Below are 22481 nucleotides of genomic sequence, written 5' to 3' on the forward strand. Positions count from 1 at the left end.
GTGATGTTTTTGGCGACAGTTTCTGCAGCTGACTGTAGGCTAGGCTGTACAGTAATACAGAGAGGGGTTGGACCACTGTATGTTTGCATGTGGGAGGAGCGCACGCTCAAAGACAGAGTTCATTTCAGCCATGTAAACATTAGGAGTTTGATCGCTGAAAGAACAAGGCGCACAACTGGAGAGGATCCCAAGCAAGGCAGGTAGGTTGATAAACGATATGCTCTATATAAAATGAATTATAACCAAATGCACGTATGCTAGGCTACTAAATAGCCTAGAGTGAATTGCATCATATGGAATGAATATTACAACGTGTGAAGATAATTATTGTGATCTAGGTTGGTATCGCCAATTTATGTTATGTTGCCAGTAGGTCACGTCATTGTAGTTCGACAACAAAATACGTTTTCTTTCATTCACTGTGTAGCCTATAGTCATGGACAGTTCCAAATAGCCTACTTTCCAAATTAAAACATGATCTTTCCCAATATTAAATTAGCAAGCAAAGATGCCTCAGTGGTGAAAGAATACTAGCCTAATACTGTGCACGAAATGATGATATCATGTGAAGATACTTTATTAGAGCCAAGAGAACAGGTTCGTTATCATTCATTGGCAGCATGACGTGGAACAGGAAATACTGTAGACAAGGCACACTTCTACAGGTGATATGTTCTTTTTGAACGTCTAAACTATGCTAACTATACAGTATTTGAATAGAATACGTTTAATGTACAAGCCAATGACGTAGGCTACAGTAGATGTTCAAATGTTTCTTGGTATAATTACATTACATTAATCCAATACCGGCCCATTTCCAATTGCAGCAGGTCTATGAAAGTCTGGAAATGGCCTTCCATTGAGTTACAAGAGACAGAACAGCTCATGGAACCCTTAAAATTATAATGACTATTTCCATGGTGGAACCCTCACCTCACCCTGGTGCCCCTTTTAGAACAAGTGAAGTAAGTGAAGTGAAGGTGGGGGGTGCTGTGTCCTACTAACTAACCAGGGCTGTTCCTGAAAAGTAAATGTTAAATGTGGAGACCTGCTGCTCAGCACACAGACACACCCCCGCCGCAGCGCCCTGTAATCCTGGAACCCAGGCAGTCTCCATACCCTGAAATTATCCACCAGGCACCCACCCATGTGTGGCTAAGCCACCAGGGTGTAACGGAGTGGTTTCAGCCGACCGGAGACCTGCCCATGTTGGTCTTCTAAGGGGGAAGGATAAAGTTACTGTGCTGCCTGTGAATAATTTTTCCATGTAAAAGAGTAGGAACATGTTATTTGGTCCTATGTCTTGATGGAAGACAGGCTTGACCTTGTTTACAATGCTAATCAAATCAAACTTTGTCACATGCGCCGAATACAACAAGTGTGGACCTTACCATGAAATGCTTCCTTACAAGTCCTTAACTGACAGTGCAGTTGAAGAGTTAAGAAAATATTTACCAAATAGACTAAAGTAAATAATATATTTTTTAAAGTAACACAATAACAGTAACGAGGCTATATGCAGGTGGTACCAGTTAGTTGAGGTAATTTGTACATGTAGGTAGGGGTGAAGTAACTATGCATAGATAATAAACAACAAGTTGCAGCAATGTACAAAAGGGAGGAGGGGGGGTCAATGAAAATAGTCTGGTGGCCATTTTATTAAATGTTCAGCAGTCTTATGGCTTGGGGGTAGAAGCTGTTGAGGAGCCTTTTGGTCCTAAACTTGATGCTCCGGTACCGCTTGCCGTACAGTAACAGAGAAAACAGTCTATAACTTGGGTGACTGGAGTCTGACAATTTTATGGGCTTTCCTCTGACACCGCCAAGTATATAGGTCCTGGACAGTAGGAAGCTTGGCCCCAGTGATATACTGGGCTTTATGCATTACCCTCTGTAGCGCCTTACGTTCAGATAACAAGCAGTTGCACATACCAGACGGTAATGCAACCGGTCAGGATGCTCTCGATGGTGCAGCTGTAGAACTTTTTGAGTATCTGGGAACACATGCCAAATCTTTTCCGTCTCCTGAGGGCAAAAAGGTTTTGTTGTGCTCACTTCACAACTGTCTTGGTATGTTTGGACCATGATAGTTCGTTGGTGATGTGGACACCAAGGAACTTGAAACTCTCGACCTGCTCCACTACTGCCCCGTCAATATTAATGGGGGCCTGTTCCGCCCGCCTTTTCCTGTAGTCCACGATCAGCTCCTTTGTTTTGCTCACATTGAGGGAGAGGTTGTTGTCCTGGCACCACACTACCAGTTCTCTGACGTCCTCCCTATAGGCTGTCTCATCATTGTCGGTAATCAGGCCTACCACTGTTGTGTCGTCAGCAAACTTAATGGTGTTGGAGTCATGTTTGGCCATGCAGTCACGGGTGAACAGGGAATACAGAAGGGGACTAAGTACACACCCCTGAGGGGCCCCAGTCAGGAAGTCCAGGATCCAGTTGCAGAGGGAGGTGTTTAGTCCCAGAGTCCTTAGCTTAGTGATGAACTTCGTGGGCACTATGGTGTTGAACGCTGAGCTGTAGTCAATTAACTGCATTTTCACATAGGTGTTCCTTTTGTCCAGGTGGGAAAGGGTAGTGTGGAGTGCAATTGAGATTGCGCCATCTGTGGATCTGTTGGTGCAGTATGCGAATTGGAGTGGGTCTAGGGTGTCCGGGAGGATGCTGTTGATGTGAGCCATGACCAGCCTTTCAAAGCACTTCATGGCTACGGACATGAGTTCTATGGGTCGGTAATCATTTAGGCAGGTTACCTTCGCTTCCTTGGGCACAGGGACTATGGTGGTCTGCATGAAACATGTAGGTATTACAGACTCGGTCAGGGAGAGGTTGAAAATGTCAGTGAAGACACTTGACAGTTGGTCTGCGCATGCTTTGAGTACACGCACTGGTAATCCGTCTGGCCAGCGGCTTTGTGAATGTTGACCTGTTTAAAGGTTTTTTCACATCGGCTACCGAGAGCGTTATCACACAGTCATCCAGAACAGCTGGTGCTCTCGTGCATGCTACTGTGTTGCTTGCCTCGAAGCGAGCATAAAAAGCATTTAGCTCATCTGGTAGGCTCGCGTCTGGGTTTCCCTTTGTTGTCTGTAATAGTTTTCTTGCCCTGCCACATCTGATGAGCGTCAGAGCCAGTGTAGTAGGATTCAATCTTAATCCTGAATTGACGCTTTGCTTGTTTGATGGTTCGTCTGAGGGCATAGCAGGATATTCTTGCGTACAGTCACTGTGGGAACAACGTTATCAATGGACGTATTGATGAAGCCGATGACTGAGGTGGGGAACTCCTCAATGCCATTGGATGAATCCTGGAACATATTCCAGTCTGTGCTATCAAAACAGTCCTGTAGTGTAGCATCCTCGTCATCTGACCCTTTCCGTATTGAGCGAGTCACTGGTACTTCCTGCTTTCAGAAGGAATCGGAAGGATAGAATTATGGTAAAATTTGCCAAATGGAGGTCGGGGGAGAGCTTTCTATGCGTCTCTATGTGTGGAGTAAAGGTGGTCTAGGATTTTTTCCCTCTGGTTGCACATGTGACATGCTGGTAAAAATTTGGTAAACGGATTTAAATTGGCCGACCTTCCAATGCTGTTGCCCCTATTGTTGAGTGAGAAGGAGAGGTATCGGAGAAAGAGAGCGATCACTGCAATAAGAAGAAGACTCAATGATAAAGAGCTAAAATCTAAGAAATTTGAAGAAGGCAAAGTAAATGTGGAAATTTGGGTTGTTTCTAAAAAGGTCTTATTAACAGATATGTCAACATTCCTCTGTTGGGCAGTACCTCATATTGATTACTGTGCATTTATCTATTCACTGACTGAACTTTGTTTAAATCAACCGCATTGATTGGACAGTGGGAAAGGACATACACTGATTCCTGACCTGCCATCATTCATTCCATTAGTGTGTGCTGTGCCATAAAGCATTCACAGTGTATGTAAACCACTGTCTAAAAATGCACAATTAACTGCTCTCACATAAACATACATCCATATTTTCGAACCTGCATTTAGCATCATAGTCCACTTAGAGCTCCCCATAAAATGTCTCCTCAAATATGATGATGATTGCTTTCCAAACATTTCTAAACTAAACTGCAAAGCTCTTGAATAGTGTATGTTTCTTTCTCTCTCTGTGTGTGTGTGTGTGTGTGTGTGTGTGTGTGTGTGTGTGTGTGTGTGTGTGTGTGTGTGTGTGTGTGTGTGTGTGTGTGTGTGTGTGTGTGTGTGTGTGTTTAACTATCCTCAAGTGGAGACATTTTGCCACTCCCCACAAGGAAAAATGCTATTTTAGGGGTGGTTAGGGTTACAATTCGGGTTAGAATTAAGGTTAGTGTTAGGGGTTACGTTGAGGGTTAGGTATAGTTTTAGGGTTAAGGTTAGGGGTTAGGGAAAATAGTATTCTGGATGGGACTCTTCACTATGATGAGCTCTGATCTCCACAGGGCCGAGTCACTTCTGGTACTGACTCTGCTTTATTTTTAACACTCCCTTTGATGGTGAATCTGACTAAATAACTGGACAGCTATCATGTAACATGTCATTATGTGGGGCCCAAAATGGTGGCCGCAGTTTCACGACTCCTCTAGAGTAAAATACAGCTTTCATGGCAACTGGGGTGGCTCCTCTAGAAATAGCTAGTATAGCTAACATGAGGAGAGTGGAGTGCCATCCATTACTCAGTCTGTGAGCATGTGGGATAGGTTTGGCTGCCAGTTTTCCCATCACCACCCATCCCTGTAGACTCAGAGAGAGAACTGGGTGCAGCAGTAGGGACTGGTGGAAAAACAGGCTGTGCTGTGCACACAGCTGGGAGGACCAGTGGAAAACTAGCCTGGTGGAGAGGCTATCTGTTGACCTGCAGGTCAGTACACAGTACAGTCATGCGGAGGACACCATTGGAAAGAAATATCTTCAATCTCATCTGAAAAATATTAGTTACAGTAAATACGAATAGAAATAAATTATAGACTTATATCCACACCTTTACTTACTCATAGAAGCCCTGTAGCATATTTGAGCCTTTATGATGCTCTCTGCACTGTCTGTAACCTTGAGAGAGCATTGAGGGACCTGCCAGTGATTGATAGCCTTGAGTGAAGCATCAAAACATTGAGTATTGGCCTCAGCGCTACAGAAGGAGAGGAGACAGAGAAGGCTTCTTGACAAGGACATGTTGCCTTTGATGTGGTTACTTGTCTATATCATTTACTGATATAGGATTCCTAATAGAGCTTTGTTCAGAGAGCAACAGTCAGGAAGTAGTTATTGGTTTACAGCCATCCTCTCAGAAGTTTGTTACAGAGAAAGCGAAACATCTGTGAGTCAGGAAGGTGGTGTTCTATCCGAAACGAGCTGATTGTGGTGACCCGTGGAATGTTGTCCCACTCCTCGTCAATGGCTGTGCGAACTTGCTGGATATTGGCAGGAACTGGAACACGTTGTCGTACATGTCAATCCAGAGGATCCCAAACATGCTCAATAGGTGACATGTCTGGTGAGTATGCAGGCCATGGAAGAACAGGGACATTTTCAGCTTCCAGGAATTGTGTACAGATCCTTGCGACATGGGGCCATGCGTTATCATGCTGAAACAAGAGGTGATGGCGGTGGATGAATGGCACGACAATGGGCCTCAGGATCTCGTCACGGTATCTCTGTGCGTTCAAATTGCCATCTATAAAACGCAATTGTGTTCATTGTCTGTAGCTTATGCCTGTCCATACCTTAACCCCACCGCCACCACGGGGCACTCTGTTCACAACGTTGACATCAGCAAACCGCTCGCCTATACGACGCCATACACATGATCTGTGGTTGTGAGGCCGGTTGGACATACAATGCCATTTTAGAGAATTTGGCAGGAGGTGGCGACTTATGATAGAGAAATGAACATTATCTGGCAACAGCTCTGGTAGACATTCTTGCAGTCAGCATGCCAATTGCACACTCCCTCAAACCTTGATACATGGGTTGTGTGACAAAACTGCACATTTTACAGTGACATTGTATTGCCCCCAGCACAAGGTGCACCTGTGTAATGTTTAATCAGCTTTGTGATATGCCACACCTGTCAGGTGGATGGATTATCTTGGCAAAAAGAAATGCTCACTAAGAATAGGGTTGAAATACAAATTTGTGGAAACATTTTTGAGAGAAATAAGCTTTTTGTGCGCATTGAACATTTCTGGGATCTCGTGGCGGTAGGTAGCCTAGTGGTTAGAGCGTTGGACTAGTAACCCAAAGGTTGCAAGATTGAATCACCGAGCTGATAAGGTACAAATCTGTCAATTCCGCCCCTGAACGAGGCAGTTAACCCACTCACTGTTCCTAGACCAGTTAACCCACTCACTGTTCCTAGACCAGTTAACCCACTCACTGTTCCTAGACCGTCATTGAAAATAAGAATTTCTTCTTTACTGACTTGACTAGTTAAATAAAGGTTAAAAAAATTAATTCAGCACAACACGTTGCATTTCTATGTTTTTGTTCAGTATAAGATGCATTTTGGAAGCCGGAGATGCACTCGCACCTTTTTAAAGGCGGCAGAAGCTTGTGAAGTGCAGGAGAATAGAAAAAGGCCATTCCTGAAGTCCTCTCACATCATGAACTGAAAAGAGGTAGAGAGCATGAACAGGCAGAGATTATCCCCATTTAAAGTACATTTTACTGGCATCCTTTTTGGTTCATGTCTCCTGTATTGGAATAGTGGAATACTATACCATGCTGTGTTGCATTCTCTTCCTTTTTACTATACCACTCTGTGTTGTGTCGTGCCTAAGAACAGCCCTTAGCTGTGGTATATTGCTCATGTACCACTTCCCCTCGGGCCTTATTACTTAATCATTTTCTCCTTCAGTGTTGTGGTGGGGCGATTTTCCCCGGTGAATGAAACCGTGTTTTGTACTGTCGGGTCAATCTGCCTAAGGCAAAGTTATGACTCCACCGTACAGTTCTTTAAACAGTACACTAGAAGGCTCAGTTGGAACACCAGGATGCAGCCTATTTCAGGTCAGGTGCAAAGTACTCTACTTTGCTATTCAAATTCCGTGAGTAGCCCTCTCTTCTGAGGGACCTGTTCATATCAGTTTGAAAGTTGTATCTAGGGTGGGTAGAGAGACAGCATGTGGACTGTGTTGGCCTAACCATTTGGTATTTTATTAGGATCCCCATTAGCCGGTGCAAAAGTAGCAGCTACTCTGCGCGGGGTACACATGAAACATGACATAATACAGAACAGTTCAAGGACAGAACTACATCAATTAGAAAACCATACATAAAATTGTGCAGTGCTTCCACCTAGTGGGTAAAATGCCTCTAAGAACATGGTCCACCTAAGGAAATATAACACGCCTCTACAGTATATGAAACAACACAATCTATTCCTTTTAACTTAAGAATAAACACAAACACAAGGTAAAGTTCTGAATTATTATTCCTCCATTTCCTGTATCTCCTAACGTCCATGCAAGGTGGACGACACAAGCAAAGTGACATGGTGTTCAGTGAGCAGCTTCTACACTGTAACTACTTGAGGCAGTCTTGCAGAACATATAGTCTATACATGTGAAGCCTGCATTTAAATTCAGTTTCAACATGGTCTATACGTGTGAAGTCTGCATATCAATTCAGTTTCAATAAACAACTAAACTTGGAAACATGTATTTAACCAACCATTATTATCACCCCCTTTGAGTCACTAAATCAACCCAGATATATACACACTAGTTAGTGAGGACCTGGCACCAGGGTCTAACACCTCAGACCTCATGGATGCTTTAAATGGGGGTCTCCTTCAACACAAAAGAAACAAGAAAAAGGTCTCAGTCCCAAATAAACTCATTGTCCTGTGTCCAAGAATCTGTGCTTTATTCTGGCGCGCGAATGGAAACCACTAGTCAACGGACCTGTGGCTTTAGGTAAGTCATGGTCCTTTGTTTTGGCTAGTTTGTCCACCTCTGGAAAGTTGACAGTAAACTGTCTATTACTCCCACATCAAATGAACAATTCTTTATTTTTGTAGCTACAGTTGTTCACTTTTTGAGAGTTTAAGCATGTGGTTGCAATAACATTTTCTCTAATAATTAAAGACAACAGAGAAAAATTAACTTTGAATTTCAGAAGGCGACCCCTTGCTCTCAGTGTATGTGTGTGTGCACCTGGAAGAATGTGATGCAGGAGAGGTGTGTCTGTCAACAAGTTTCAGTCAGTCTCAGGTTACACACACACACACACTTTGCTCTTTGGCCATGTGAATCTCGCAGGTACACTGGAGCCTCCCTATACTAAGACTGTCATCTGTATCTGTGATAGAGGATACCAACTCCGTGATCTCAGTCATCCATCCACCCCCTGGCTGAAGATTTCATTTGTAGTAGGCCTTGGAGTCAGAGGTTATACTTAGGTTAGGACTCTTCAATCAAGCCAGATGCCCTCACTTTGAGAGCTGGATAAGCAATGGGCTGGGCTCTCTTTTCTTAGCTCAAAGAAACCTCAAAAGTACAGTGCAGTCGGTGTAATGTGCCTATGCATTGTGTGTGTTTGAACATGTGTGCATGCATGGTATAGAGTGAGTGTGTGTGTGTGTCTTTTACCTGGATTGGCAGCTGGTACAATGGGATTGTGTGTTCTTGTGCATCGGGACAAAGCCCCTCTGATTGGTGTCCTCCCTTTATGAGAGAGAGTCCATAGGTTCTAAGTCATTCCCACAGACACCTCTCTCTCTCTCTCTCTCTCTCTCCTCCCATTGACCTCTCTACTTATTCTCTCTCTCTCTCCTCTCTCTCTCCTCCCATCGACCTCTCTACCTATTCTCTTTCCCTCTCTCTCTCTCTACCCATCTATGTCTACCTCCCTCTGTCTCTCCTTCCCTCTTCTCTCTCTTTGTTTACTTCCTCCTCTATACCTATTATCTCTCTCTACCTCTCCTCTCTGGCTCTTTTTTCCCTCTTCCTCTCCAAGTCTTCCCTCTCTCTGCTCTCTCAAGTCTCAGACCTAGCCTACAGTACAGTGACAGTCTGTCCAGCCAGCACACTTCATACAGCAACTACATACAGATGTACTACACACATCTCTCAACCAATCGCCATTTCCTGTATCTCCTAACATCCATGCAAGGTGGACGACACAAGCAAAGTGACATGGTGTTCAGTGAGCAGCTTCTACACTGTAACTACTTGAGGCAGTCTTGCAGAACATATAGTCTATACATGTGAAGCCTGCATTTGGACCGCTCCTGGCAGCTGGGGATATAGAGAGGAGGCTGGGTATATAATCTCAGGCAGGGGAGGACAGAAAGAGAACTACGTTGCCGTGGTGGAGCAAAAATGGTTTGATCAGCGTTCCAGATCCTCCTTGACAGAAGAACAAAGTCAAATAAAAGCCCCAGGCCTGGGTTCAAATACTATTTGAAATCTTTCAAATACTTTTGAGTGTTTGCTCTAGTCTGCCTGGAATGCCAGGTGGGTGGGGTTTGTAGTTTTTGGACTATTCTATTGGTCCATTAAGCCATGCAAGCTCAATTAACCACAAATAAAGCAATAGGGTTTCAAATAGTATTTGAACTCAGGTCTGAGAAGTAGGCTGTCTGGTGCAATTGTCAGAGTCACTAAAATAAGAGCCTTCAAAGAGTAAATGAGCCAGTGCTTCTGGGAAATATCCAACTACAAAAGGTTCAAATAAACACTCACGTCAACACCCTAGAGTAGCCTGCAGTTGTAAACACCATAAAGGGCATTTTGATAAAAGAAACATTTAAGCTGATACAGCCAGGAATGACTAGTACAGTAAACTCTATCTCCTTAATTTGCTAATCCTACATATAAAGAGTAGTGGAATCACAGTAAACATCTTGAAGTTTCCACCACCTCCCTGCTCATCATTCTAATGAATGTGGTATTTAAAAATGTGGTGTTTAAACCCAAACTATGTAAATCACAGGACAGGAGCTGATAGTTGACGAGTTAGTAATGAAAGGGACATACAGATATAGGATTTTCTAGTTTGATATTTAATTTTATTTCATCTTTATTTAACCATGTTAGCTAGTTGAGAACAAGTTCTCATTTAGAACTGCGACCTGGCCAAGATAAAGCAAAGCAGTGCGACAGAAACAACGAATAAACAAGCATACAGTCGATAACACAATAGAAAAAAAAGAAAGTATATATACAGTGTGTGCAAATGGCATGAGGAGGTATGGCAATAAATAGGCCATAGTAGCGAAGTAATTACAATTTAGCAGATTAACACTGGAGTGATAGATGAGCAGATGATGATGGTGTGTAAGTAGTGATACTGGTGTGCAAAGTAAATAAAAACAATATGGGGATGAGGTAGGTAGTTTGGAGGGGCTATTTACAGAGGAACTATGTACAGCTGCAGCAATCGGTTAGCTGCTCAGATAGCTGATGTGTAAAGTTAGTGAGGGAAATGTAAGTCCAGCTTCAGCGATTTTTGCAATTCGTTCCAGTCACTGGCAGCAGAGAACTGGAAGGAAAGGCGGCCGAAAGAGGTGTTGGCTTTGGGGATGACCAGTGAGATATACCTGCTGGAGCACGTGCTACGGGTGGGTGTTGTTATCGTGACCAGTGAGCTGAGATAAGGCGGAGCTTTACCTAGCATAGAATTGTAGATGACCTGGAGCCAGTGGGTCTGGCGACGAATATGTAGCGAGGGCCAGCCAACTAGAGCATACAGGTCGCAGTGGTGGGTGGTATAAGGCGCTTTGGTAACAAAACGGATGGCACTGTGATAGACTGCATCCAGAGTAGAATATTGGAAGCTATTTTGTAGATGACATCGCCAAAGTCGAGGATTGGTAGGATAGTCAGTTTTATTAGTGTAAGTTTGGCGGAGTGAGTGAAGGAGGCTTTGTTGCGAAATTGAAAGCCGATTTTGGATTGGAGATGTTTGTTATGAGTCTGGAAGGAGAGTTTACAGTCTAGCCATACACCTAGGTATTTGTAGTTGTCCACGTGTTCTAGGTCAGAACCGTCCAGAGTAGTGATGCTAGTCAGGCGGGTGGATGCGGGCAGCGAACGGTTGAAAGCATGCATTTGGTTTTGCCAGCGTTTAAGAGCAGTTGGAGGCCACGGAAGGAGTGTTGCATGGCATTGAAGCTCGTTTGGAGGTTGGTTAACACAGTGTCCAAAGAAGGGCCAGATGTATACAGAATGGTGTCGTCTGCGTAGAGGTGGATCAGGGAATCACCAGCAGCAAGAGCGAGATCGTTGATATATACAGAGAAAAGAGCCGGCCCGAGAATTGAACCCTGTGGTACCCCTATAGAGACTGCCAGAGGTCCGGACAACAGGCCCTCCGATTTTACACACGTAACTCTAACTGCGAAGTAGTTGGTGAACCAGGCGAGGTAGTCATTTGAGAAACCAAGGCTATTGAGTCTGCCAATAAGAATACAGTGATTGACAAAGTTAAAAGCCTTGGCCAGGTCGATGAAGACGGCTGCACAGTACTGTCTTTTATCGATGGCAGTTATTATATTGTTTAGTACCTTGAGCGTGGCTGAGGTGCACCCGTGCCGGATTGCACAGCGGAGAAGGTACGGTGGGATTCGAAATGGTCAGTGATCTGTTTATTAACTTGGCTTTCAAATACTTTAAAAGGGCAGGGCAGGATGGATATAGGTCTGTAACAGTTTGGGTCTAGAGTGTCACTCCCCTTTTGAAAAGGGGGATGACCACAGCAGCTTTCCAATCTTTAGGGATCTCGGAAGAAATGAAAGAGAGGTTGAACAGACTGGTAATAGGGGTTGCAACAATGGCGGCGGATCATTTTAAAAAGAGAGGGTCCAGATTGTTGTTGGCCGGGGTTGGGGTAGCCAGGAGGAAAGCATGGCCAGCCGTAGAGATATGCTCTTGAAACTTTCGATTATCATGGATTTATCGGTGGTGACCGTGTCACCTAGCCTCAGTGCAGTGGCTGCTCTTATTCTCCATGGACTTTATAGTGTCCCAAAACTGGAGTTAGAGCTACAGGATGCACATTTCTGTTTGAAAAAAGCCTTTGCTTTCCTGACTGACTGTGTGTATTGGTTCCTGACTTCCCTGAACAGTTGCATATCGCGGGGACTATTCGATGCTATTGCAGTCCGCCACAGGATGTTTTTGTGCTGGTCAAGGGCAGACAGGTCTGGAGTGAACCATGGGCTATATCTGTTCTTAGTTCTACATTTTTTGAAAGGGGCATGCTTATTTAAGATGGTGAGGAAATTACTTTTAATATATAGCAGGATATAGCAGGAAGATAATCCTGCAGCAACAGGACATTTGAATTATTATGTGTATTATATTTAATGGAAATGTTTGTAGGTTTTGATACATTTTTTGATGGGCAGAATCAAGTCTGAAATTTCAAATTGGAAATTACAAATTTCAGAAGCCATTTTAAACTTTAAATACACTACACATTTTAAATGTCCTGCATTGCAGGAATGTTTTCCTGCAACAGAGTGATCAGATTAAGATCCTACATCTGTAGCCTACTAGCATTTCGCAATGATGACTTCCTTGACATCTGGTATTATTAATTAGTATCTCAGTTTACAACTGTCCTTTTGCTAATGGAATGGTGGTGGATATTAGTGTACTGTCCAGCTGCTTGTTGTTAACTGAAGAATGAGAAGAGGTTGTCATGAGTTTCCAACAGACATGTCTGTCTCCAGCCAAATTGAAGACAATGAGGGAACATTAGCCAGTGATTACCCACAGATAGGCATTCCATCCTTCCATTACGGCTCAAGTCTCTCCAGTGTCTTCTTTCTTCTGCAGGAAACAAGCACACAGTAAACACCTTTTGAACCAAAATGAAACTGAAATCCTAACCTCTTGTTCTTCTTCAGGGGGAAGACATCTTTGCCTCAGTCAATCCAAATACAGTAGGCCCAACAACAAGGACTAATTCCTATTTATCCAGGGCCCTCAGAGGCACTAGCTGACTTTGGGTGAACCAGAGAGCTCTTCATTGGTGTGTGGACAGTAGACAGTGTTGGACCATGGCGCTCGTGGACCCGACTGCATCCCATCTGGACCCGGGCATGGATGGTGAGAGCGGGGTCCTCGCCAGTGTCTTTGGGGTCCTCCCTAACGCCAACTGCCCCAAACACGGGCAAAACACTCCGGAGGATACGAAACGATGCCTACGCAAGGTCATCGGGCACCACAGGGACTACGTCAAGATCTCGCTGCCAGACGCCAAGGGCAACCGGCTGCCCACGGAGTGGTGGAAGACAGCCATCGCGTTCTTCTACGCCATCTTCAACCTGGTCCTGACCACCGTGGTCATCACGGTCGTCCACGAGAGGGTCCCGGAGAAGGAGAACAGCCCGCCACTGCCCGATAAGTTCTTTGACTACATCGACCGGGTGAAGTGGGCGTTCACGGTCACCGAGATCAACGGCATGCTCCTGGTGGGAATCTGGGTTATACAGTGGCTTTTCCTCAGATACAAGTAAGAGAACTGTTATCTTGGGATATCTGTGTCACAGGCTATCCCCATGTATGTGAAATTCTAAACAGACTATACAACATTCAGGTTTAACAGTATAAGACAGTGATTGTAGGCTATATGAAGTGCTACGGTATGCTGGACATGACATTTTCATTATTATTATGTCACAGGAGGTTAGTGGCACGTTAATTGGGGAGGAATTAATTGGGGAGGTGGAATGGTATCAAACACATGGTTGGATGCCATTCCATTGGCTCCGTTCCAGCCATTATTATGAGCCGTCCTCCCCTCAGCAGCCTCCACTGTTCTATGTCCAAGAGAAATGTTCCACAGCCCTTTTAACAGTGGCCTGTTTGATGACATCATTTATTTTCCCTTTGTGTTTGTTTCCAGGTCGATTGCAGGTCGGAGGTTCTTCTTCCTGATTGGCACCCTCTACCTGTACCGCTGCGTCACCATGTACATCACAACCCTTCCTGTACCCGGCAATCACTTCACCTGTGCCCCCAAGGTGTTTGTGTGTATGTGTGTGCGTGTGTGTGTGTGTGTGTGTCAGCTGTGGCATGTGAACCACGTCCTGCCGTGATCTCATCCTGGCTCCCTCCAGAACTCATATCGATCTGCCTGCCATGCTCAATAGCTGCTCATAAAAAAGCCATTTTGGATTCGAACCCTGGAGACACAAACATCATCGCATCCGGTCTTGAGTTCGATTGGAAATATATGCCCCAGGGAATCGAGGTTTTCTGGGTATTGTGGTACAGTGACCTGATGGGAGAAAGATGACGACACTGGCGAGTTTAAATGCAATTTCATTGGATAGGTACAATTCTATCCATTAACACAGGCTCATATTAACACTTCCAAACATTTACAATTGAAGTCGGAAGTTTACATACACCTTAGCCAAATACATTTAAACTCAGTTTTTCACAATTCCTGACATTTAATCCTGGTACGAATTCCATATTTTAGGTCAGTTAGGATCACCACCACCCACTGGGAATGTGAAATGTCAGAATAATAGTAGAGATAATTATTTATTTCAGCTTTTATTTCTTTCATCACATTCCCAGTGGGTCAGAAGTTTACATACACTCAATTAGTATTTGATAGCATTGCCTTTAAATTGTTTAACTTGGGTCAAACATTTCAGGTAGCCTTCCACAAGCTTCCTACAATAAGTTGGGTGAATTTTGACCCATTCCTTCTGACAGAGTTGGTGTAACTGAGTCAGGTTTGTCGGCCTCCTTGCTCGCACACACTTTTTCAGTTCTGCCCACACATTTTCTATAGGATTGAGGTCAGGGCTTTGTGATGGCCACTCCAATACCTTGACTTTGTTGTCCTTAAGCGATTTTGCCACAACTTTGGAAGTATGCTTGGGGTCATTTGGAAGACCCATTTGCAACCAAGCTTTAACATCCTGACTGATGTCTTGAGATGTTGCTTCAATATATACACATAATCTTCCTCCCTCATGATACCATCTATTCTTCGAAGTGCACCAGTCCCTCCTGCAGCAAAGCACCCCCACAACATGATGCTGCCACCCCCATGCTTTAACATTGCGATGGTGTTCTTCGGCTTGCAAGCCCCCCCTTTTCCCTCCAAACATATAACAATGGTCAATATGGCCAAACAGTTTTATTTTTGTTTCATCAGACCAGAGGACATTTCTCTATAAAGTATGATCTTTGTCCCCATGTGCAGTTGCAAACCGTAGTCTGGCTTTTTTTACGGTGGTTTTGGAGCAGTGGCTTCTTCCTTGCTGAGCGGCCTTTCAGGTTATGTTGATATAGAACTTGTTTTACTGTGGATATAGATGCTTTTGTACTGGTTTCCTCCAGCATCTTCACAAGGTCCTTTGCTGTTGTTCTGGGATTGATTTGCACTTTTCGCACATAAGTATGTTCATCTTTAGGAGACAGAACACGTCTCCTTCCTGTGCGGTATGACGGCTGCTTGGTCCCATGAGGTTTATACTTGCGTACTATTTGTACAGATGGACATGGTACCTTCAGGCGTTTGGAAATTTCTCCCAAGGATGAACCAGACTTGTGGAGGTCTACAATTTTTTTTTCTGAGGTCTTGGCTGATTTCTTTTGATTTTTCCCATGATGTCAAGCAAAAAGGCACTGAGTTTGAAGGTAGGCCTTGAAATACATCCACAGGTACACCTCCAATTGAATCAAATGATGTCATTTAGCCTATCAGAAGCTTCTAAAGCCATGACGTAGTTTTCTGGAATTTCCCAAGCTGTTTAAAGTAGATTTCCTAATTGTTTTAATGACAAACCTAAGTGTATGTAATCTTCCGACTTCAACTGTGCGTAATTTAGCAGATGGACTTGTCCAGAGCGATTTACGGTAGCGAGTCCATACTTTTTAATATTTTGTTTGTACTGGTCCCCCGCGGGAATCAAACACACAACCCTGGCATTGCAAGTGCCATGTTCTACCAACTGAGCCACACGGGACCATCGTTTGTGTTGCAGTGATGTTACAATGACGTTCTGTATAATGTTCTTTATTCCTCTAACTGAAGCTGCTTGTATTGTCTGTCAAGCTAATCTCTCTCTCCTATCTCTTTCTCTCTCAACCCCCCCCCCTTCTCTCTCTCTCCCTCCTATCTCTCTCTCAGCTGTATGGGGACTCTCACGCTAAGATGCAGCGTGTGCTGACGTTGATCTCCGGCGGTGGTCTGTCCATCACCGGCTCCCACCTCATGTGTGGTGACTTCCTCTACAGCGGACACACCGTCATGCTTACCCTCACCTACCTGTTTATTAAAGAGTGTGAGTGCTGGATAAAATATCACACACACACATCTAAATACTGTTCATTATTGATAACTAACAAGTATATCATATTCTCATCTAGGTTAGATTATCTGTTAGGGCAAACAAGGTCCCATAGCTTCGGCATCATGATCTCTGAACATTTTCTGGATTATGTAGTAATGTTACCGGGCAGATATACATTTGGTTGATGGAGGGACATTTTCCAGGTGTGGCCTGATCCTCTATTACAGTGTTTCCCAAACCCTATCTATTACCTTCCCTCCTGTGTGGGACTTGTTCAAGAGGATGCAACGTCTGACCTTACTGACGACATACACAACCCCGTGTGTGTCTGTCCCCCCCCCCACTCTCTCCTCCAGACTCATGTGTTTATATGGCCATCCACTTAACATTGACCAGATTATGAAATGAAAGGACCTCCTGTGTGTGTTTTGTCTCGTCCAGACTCCCCGCGGACGTTCTGGTGGTACCACCTGATGTGCTGGCTGCTGGCTGCTGTGGGAGTGGTGTGTATTCTGGTGGCCCACGAACACTACAGTGTGGATGTGGTGGTGGCCTACTTCATCACCTCACGCCTCTTCTGGTGGTACCACACCATGGCCAACGTCCAGGTGACATGCTGACACTGTAGGATCTAGAAGGATGCTGATACTAGATATAGTAATGGGGTGGCAGGTAGCCTAGGGGTTAAGAGGGGTAGGCCAGTAACTAAAAGGTTGCTGGTTGGAATACCCAACGTGAAAATCTGTCTGTGTCCTTAAACAAGCCATTTAACCCTAATTTGCTCCAGTGGCTCCGTACTACATTGGCTGACCCTGCAAAACAACACATTTCACTGCACCTATCTGGTGTATGTGACCATGTAACATCTTAAAAATAAATGACACATTCTCTTCTCGTCATCCAGGTGAGATCTTGATCAGTCGGCTGCTGAGGGGAGGACGGCTCATAATAATGGCTGGAACGGAACAAATGGAATCCCCTATTCTAGATCACCTATTCCGCTCCAGCCATTACCACGAGCCCGTCCTCCCCAATTATGGTGCCACCAACCTCCTGTGATGTAGATAGAGTAATCGTTTCTCTTCTGGTGGTACCACACCATGGCCAACGTCCAGGTGACATGATACTGTCATGTAGTGGAAGCAGATAGATAATACAGCAGATGATAAAGTAGATTCTTGATGATACTGCAGATGGACTGATACTATCCAGCAGAAACGGCTTACCAGGCTTCAGAACCTTCAAACTCAACTCTGGACCTCGAAACCAGCTCCACTGCATTTTTTTCATTGTTCCCCAAAAATCAGGGACTGATTTAGACCTGGGACACCGGGTGTGTGCAATTCATTATCAGGTGGAACAGAAAACCAGCAGGCTCTGGATCTCGTCGGGTCAGAGTTGAATACTGCTGCTTTAGAATCTTCTTTACAATATTAATTTAATTACACCCACCAGTGAGAATGAGACAAAGTAGAAAAAGTGACCCTTTTTGACAAGCAGCTTGTTCAGTCTCTACTGCTTTCTCTGTAGACCTCTTGGTGGATGAGCAAGAAAACACTGACAATACAGCAGTTTAAAAGGCCCAGTGCAGTCAAAAACTTGATTTACCTGTGTTTTATGTATATTGTGACACGGAGGTTGGAATAATATGTGAAGTTATGATAATGCCATTGTAATGTAAGAGCTGTTTGAAAAGGCAGGATGAAATTTCAGACAATTTTAGTGGGATGGGAAGTTTTTGCCTGCCTGGTGAAATCACCAGGTGATAAGTTAATAGACCAATAAGAAATGGTTCCAAACCAAAAGTCCCCACAAGAATAGTAAACAAACAATAATTTGACCAACTGGGGACATGTTAGTCCCCACGAGGTCAAATGCTATTTCTAGGGGGTTTAGGGTTACGGTTTGAATTAGTGTTAGGGTTAGAATTACGTTAAGGGTTTGGGTAAGGAGCTAGGGTTAGTTTTAGGGTTAGGAGCTAGGGTTAGGGTAAGAGTACGGGTTAGGGAAAAAATGATTTTTAATGGGACTGAATTGTGTGTCCCACAAGGTTAGCTGTGTGTGTGTGTGTGTGTGTGTGCACGTGCAATGCCAGAAGCACTCGCATACACTTCTGAACCACCTACCACAGTGTTTACACGACTGAGTACACCCTCATCCTCATCCATTAGGCCTGGCTAGGATCATGATAGATGGCTCTACCCACCCTGTGAGATTCACCTCAAAAGACGACCGCTTTCTGCATGTTTACATAATGATTAACCTAATGTTAACGTAATGACCTTCATGTTTCAGGGAAATGTTGTGTAAACCTCCCATAGTTCTGTGAATTACAAGTGTGAACGTTTGTTTGATAGCAGTGTCATCACAACGTGTAGGTTATAGAAGTGCTATAATGTGTTGGCATGGTGTTACTCCCTCTGCTGGTCAAAACTAAGACTGCCATCATAATAGGGCCTGGCATTTACTATTACAGCTCCTTCCCTTGTAGTTGTGTCAATTGCCTGACTGTCAACAATTTCATTGCTTATTGAATTGCACAAAATGAGATGTTCTACATATCCATATTACTACTATTGATAAATGTTTATGCCAAAGTCTACAATTGTTTTTGGCTGGTGTCACGGTGCTGACTTTTGCCCGTCGCCTGCAGTAAAAGCCTCTACCCCGTCCTCTGGCTGGGCAGAGTACTTTAGGATTTTAGTCACTTCGACCCTACCAACCCTTCTATGTATTCGTAATGGCCCTTCGCGTGAGTTGTGTTTGTTCCTTCGTTCACGTTGTCACTCCCTTCACGTTGTCACTCCCTTATTTCCCGGTCTAGTATTGGTCCTTGGATAGATGAGTACTTTATTACTTTGTTTATAGATTCTTCCTATACTCCCTTACCTTGTCTTCTTCTCTTATATATCAATACCTAAACTTATTTTCTGTTAGTTATTATGCTCGTCAGCTAGTAGTCACTTGGAAACTAGTATCGTTATATGTATTGACTTTTCCAAACATACAGTGCCTTGCGAAAGTATTCGGCCCCCTTGAACTTTGCGACCTTTTGCCACATTTCAGGCTTCAAACATAAAGATATAAAACTGTATTTTTTTGTGAAGAATCAACAACAAGTGGGACACAATCATAAAGTGGAACAACATTTATTGGATATTTAAAACTTTTTTAACAAATCAAAAACTGAAAAATTGGGCGTGCAAAATTATTCAGCCCCCTTAAGTTAATACTTTGTAGCGCCACCTTTTGCTGCGATTACAGCTGTAAGTCGCTTGGGGTATGTCTCTATCAGTTTTGCACATCGAGAGACTGACATTTTTTTTCCCATTCCTCCTTGCAAAACAGCTCGAGCTCAGTGAGGTTGGATGGAGAGCATTTGTGAACAGCAGTTTTCAGTTCTTTCCACAGATTCTCGATTGGATTCAGGTCTGGACTTTGACTTGGCCATTCTAACACCTGGATATGTTTATTTTTGAACCATTCCATTGTAGATTTTGCTTTATGTTTTGGATCATTGTCTTGTTGGAAGACAAATCTCCCTCCCAGTCTCAGGTCTTTTGCAGACTCCATCAGGTTTTCTTCCAGAATGGTCCTGTATTTGGCTCCATCCATCTTCCCATCAATTTTAACCATCTTCCCTGTCCCTGCTGAAGAAAAGCAGGCCCAAACCATGATGCTGCCACCACCATGTTTGACAGTGGGGATGGTGTGTTCAGCTGTGTTGCTTTTACGCCAAACATAACGTTTTGCATTGTTGCCAAAAAGTTCAATTTTGGTTTCATCTGACCAGAGCACCTTCTTCCACATGTTTGGTGTGTCTCCCAGGTGGCTTGTGGCAAACTTTAAACGACACTTTTTATGGATATCTTTAAGAAATGGCTTTCTTCTTGCCACTCTTCCATAAAGGCCAGATTTATGCAATATACGACTGATTGTTGTCCTATGGACAGAGTCTCCCACCTCAGCTGTAGATCTCTCCAGTTCATCCAGAGTGATCATGGGTCTCTTGGCTGCATCTCTGATCAGTCTTCTCCTTGTATGAGCTGAAAGTTTAGAGGGACGGCCAAGTCTTGGTAGATTTGCAGTGGTCTGATACTCCTTCCATTTCAATATTATCGCTTGCACAGTGCTCCTTGGGATGTTTAAAGCTTGGGAAATCTTTTTGTATCCAAATCCGGCTTTAAACTTCTTCACAACAGTATCTCGGACCTGCCTGGTGTGTTCCTTGTTCTTCATGATGCTCTCTGCGCTTTTAACGGACCTCTGAGACTATCACAGTGCAGGTGCATTTATACGGAGACTTGATTACACACAGGTGGATTGTATTTATCATCATTAGTCATTTAGGTCAACATTGGATCATTCAGAGATCCTCACTGAACTTCTGGAGAGAGTTTGCTGCACTGAAAGTAAAGGGGCTGAATAATTTTGCATGCCCAATTTTTCAGTTTTTGATTTGTTAAAAAAGTTTGAAATATCCAATAAATGTCGTTCCACTTCATGATTGTGTCCCACTTGTTGTTGATTCTTCACAAAAAAATACAGTTTTATATCTTTATGTTTGAAGCCTGAAATGTGGCAAAAGGTCGCAAAGTTCAAGGGGGCCGAATACTTTCGCAAGGCACTGTATATTATTGTCCACACAATGAAATATTCTTTAGAGCGATCACTTTAACCTATAACCAGGGTCACTTTCTGTTCAGTGAGAGTGTCAGAGGCGTTTGCTCTCCAGATCGTTAATCTGGCCTAGTTGTCAAAGTTTCAAGCTTTTATTAAGTCACTCTGTTTTTTGTCTTATACACGTTATTACAAATCCCTGGTTCGATTCCAGGCTGTATCACATCCGGCCGTGATTTGGAGTCCCATAGGGCGGCGCACAATTGGCCCAAAGTTGGCCGGGGTAGTCTGTCATTGTAAATAAGAATTTATTTTTAACTGACCACCACAGTCATCCTCTGCACCTCCATGATCATGGCCTCTGTGAACGGCAGGCTGCCTTTATCAGTGAGAGACGGGACCCTGTCTGGGCCCACCACTGCATCGATCTCCGCCTGCACCCTCTCTGTGGTGTGAACGGGTACAAATGACATGGAAAACATTATTACAAAGCAACGAGCATTGGGAAACAGGACACTGGATATGTTACACATAGCATTATGATTTGGGTACTGTACTTCATCATGCTTCAACAAGGAGTTCTCTTTAGGCTCCATTGAACTGGTCCTCCACACCCCTCTTTCTGATGTAGTACCTTGGATATCTGGATACACGACCATGTAGAGCATCATCCACAGCACTGTGTTGGTGGTGGTATCAGTACCAGCGATTGAAGTCTCCTATGATGTAATGCTCACGTTTAAGTTGTCTGTTTTTGTTGACAGGCCCTGCGGTGCTCGCCCAACAACTACCTCACCAACACCTGGTGGAACCCCGTGTTCAACTTCTTTGAGAGGAACGTGCAGACCCAGGTGCCCTGCTCCTTCTGCTGGCCAATCACCTGGCCCCCTGCCTGCCTTAAGAACTCCTGTAAGAAGTACAGTGCAGTGCAGAGCCTGCGGGAGGAGTAGGGAGAAGGGACTCCACCCCAGTTCAGGGTCCTTTGAACACCCCAACCTATTTTCTATTCATGCAGTATTTATACTCTATTATGTGATTTAAAGTATTATTGTGAAGGATAGTTGAAGTTTGTGAGGAAATGGTCATATAGGGAAAGTATGTGAGAAGAATAACATAGTCCACATTGGGTCCTTGTGTACTTCACCACTACAATGTATGTTATTTATGAGGTCAGTTTATTTGAAAATGTTCTTTATTCTTGTGAATGTTACTGTAACAAACTCAACTGAAGTCAACATGTTGCGATGTCATGCAGCGCTTTGCCACTGGCTTGCAGCTTTACTCAAAACTCCAACATAAAAATTGAATTTTATAGAGCTATACATTATTACGTTTACATCAATTAGATTGAATGAATATCAAGTACTTTAAAAATATACTTTCCAAAATGTGCCTTTTAAATACAAATGCATGCAATTTTAAATTGCAAACTTTAAGATGTTTGTTTTCAATGTTTAATATTGTGTATTAATTTAATTAGCATTTAGTCTTTAGTCTCATATGATTGTGTGTCCTAATGTACCATCATTTATACCTTCAGAATAAAAAAACAACACGTTGACTTCAGTTTTGTCCAAA

The 22481-nt window shown here is 43.7% G+C and overlaps 1 protein-coding gene across 2 annotated transcripts; it reads left to right on the top strand.

The window, feature by feature from the left end:
* The first annotated feature begins 17 nt into the window (after positions 1-17).
* On the top strand, positions 18-22472 carry LOC118941430 (phosphatidylcholine:ceramide cholinephosphotransferase 2-like). 2 transcript variants are annotated; one of them, XM_036954079.1, is made up of 6 exons: positions 18-200; positions 12870-13477; positions 13871-13988; positions 16121-16274; positions 16725-16786; positions 21668-22472. In XM_036954079.1, exons 2-6 carry the CDS (start codon positions 13023-13025, stop codon positions 21851-21853), a joined length of 975 nt encoding a protein of 324 aa, XP_036809974.1. In that variant the 5' UTR covers positions 18-200; positions 12870-13022; the 3' UTR covers positions 21854-22472. The 2 variants fall into 2 exon arrangements, with proteins under 2 accessions (XP_036809974.1, XP_036809973.1); XM_036954078.1 differs by having other exon boundaries at positions 23-200; positions 16725-16891; positions 21668-22468.
* Positions 22473-22481: the final 9 nt, after the last annotated feature.

This window comes from Oncorhynchus mykiss, chromosome 19 (genome assembly GCF_013265735.2).
Source record: "Oncorhynchus mykiss isolate Arlee chromosome 19, USDA_OmykA_1.1, whole genome shotgun sequence".
NCBI classification, from domain to species: domain Eukaryota; kingdom Metazoa; phylum Chordata; class Actinopteri; order Salmoniformes; family Salmonidae; genus Oncorhynchus; species Oncorhynchus mykiss.

Coding starts and splice junctions, on each gene's coding strand:
- LOC118941430 (XM_036954078.1), top strand. CDS start 13,023: ATGGCGCTCGTGGACCCGACTGCATCCCATCTGGACCCGGGCATGGAT. Junction 16,275..16,724: donor CTACCTGTTTATTAAAGAGT/GTGAGTGCTGGA, acceptor TGTCTCGTCCAG/ACTCCCCGCGGACGTTCTGG. Junction 16,892..21,667: donor ACACCATGGCCAACGTCCAG/GTGACATGCTGA, acceptor TTTTGTTGACAG/GCCCTGCGGTGCTCGCCCAA.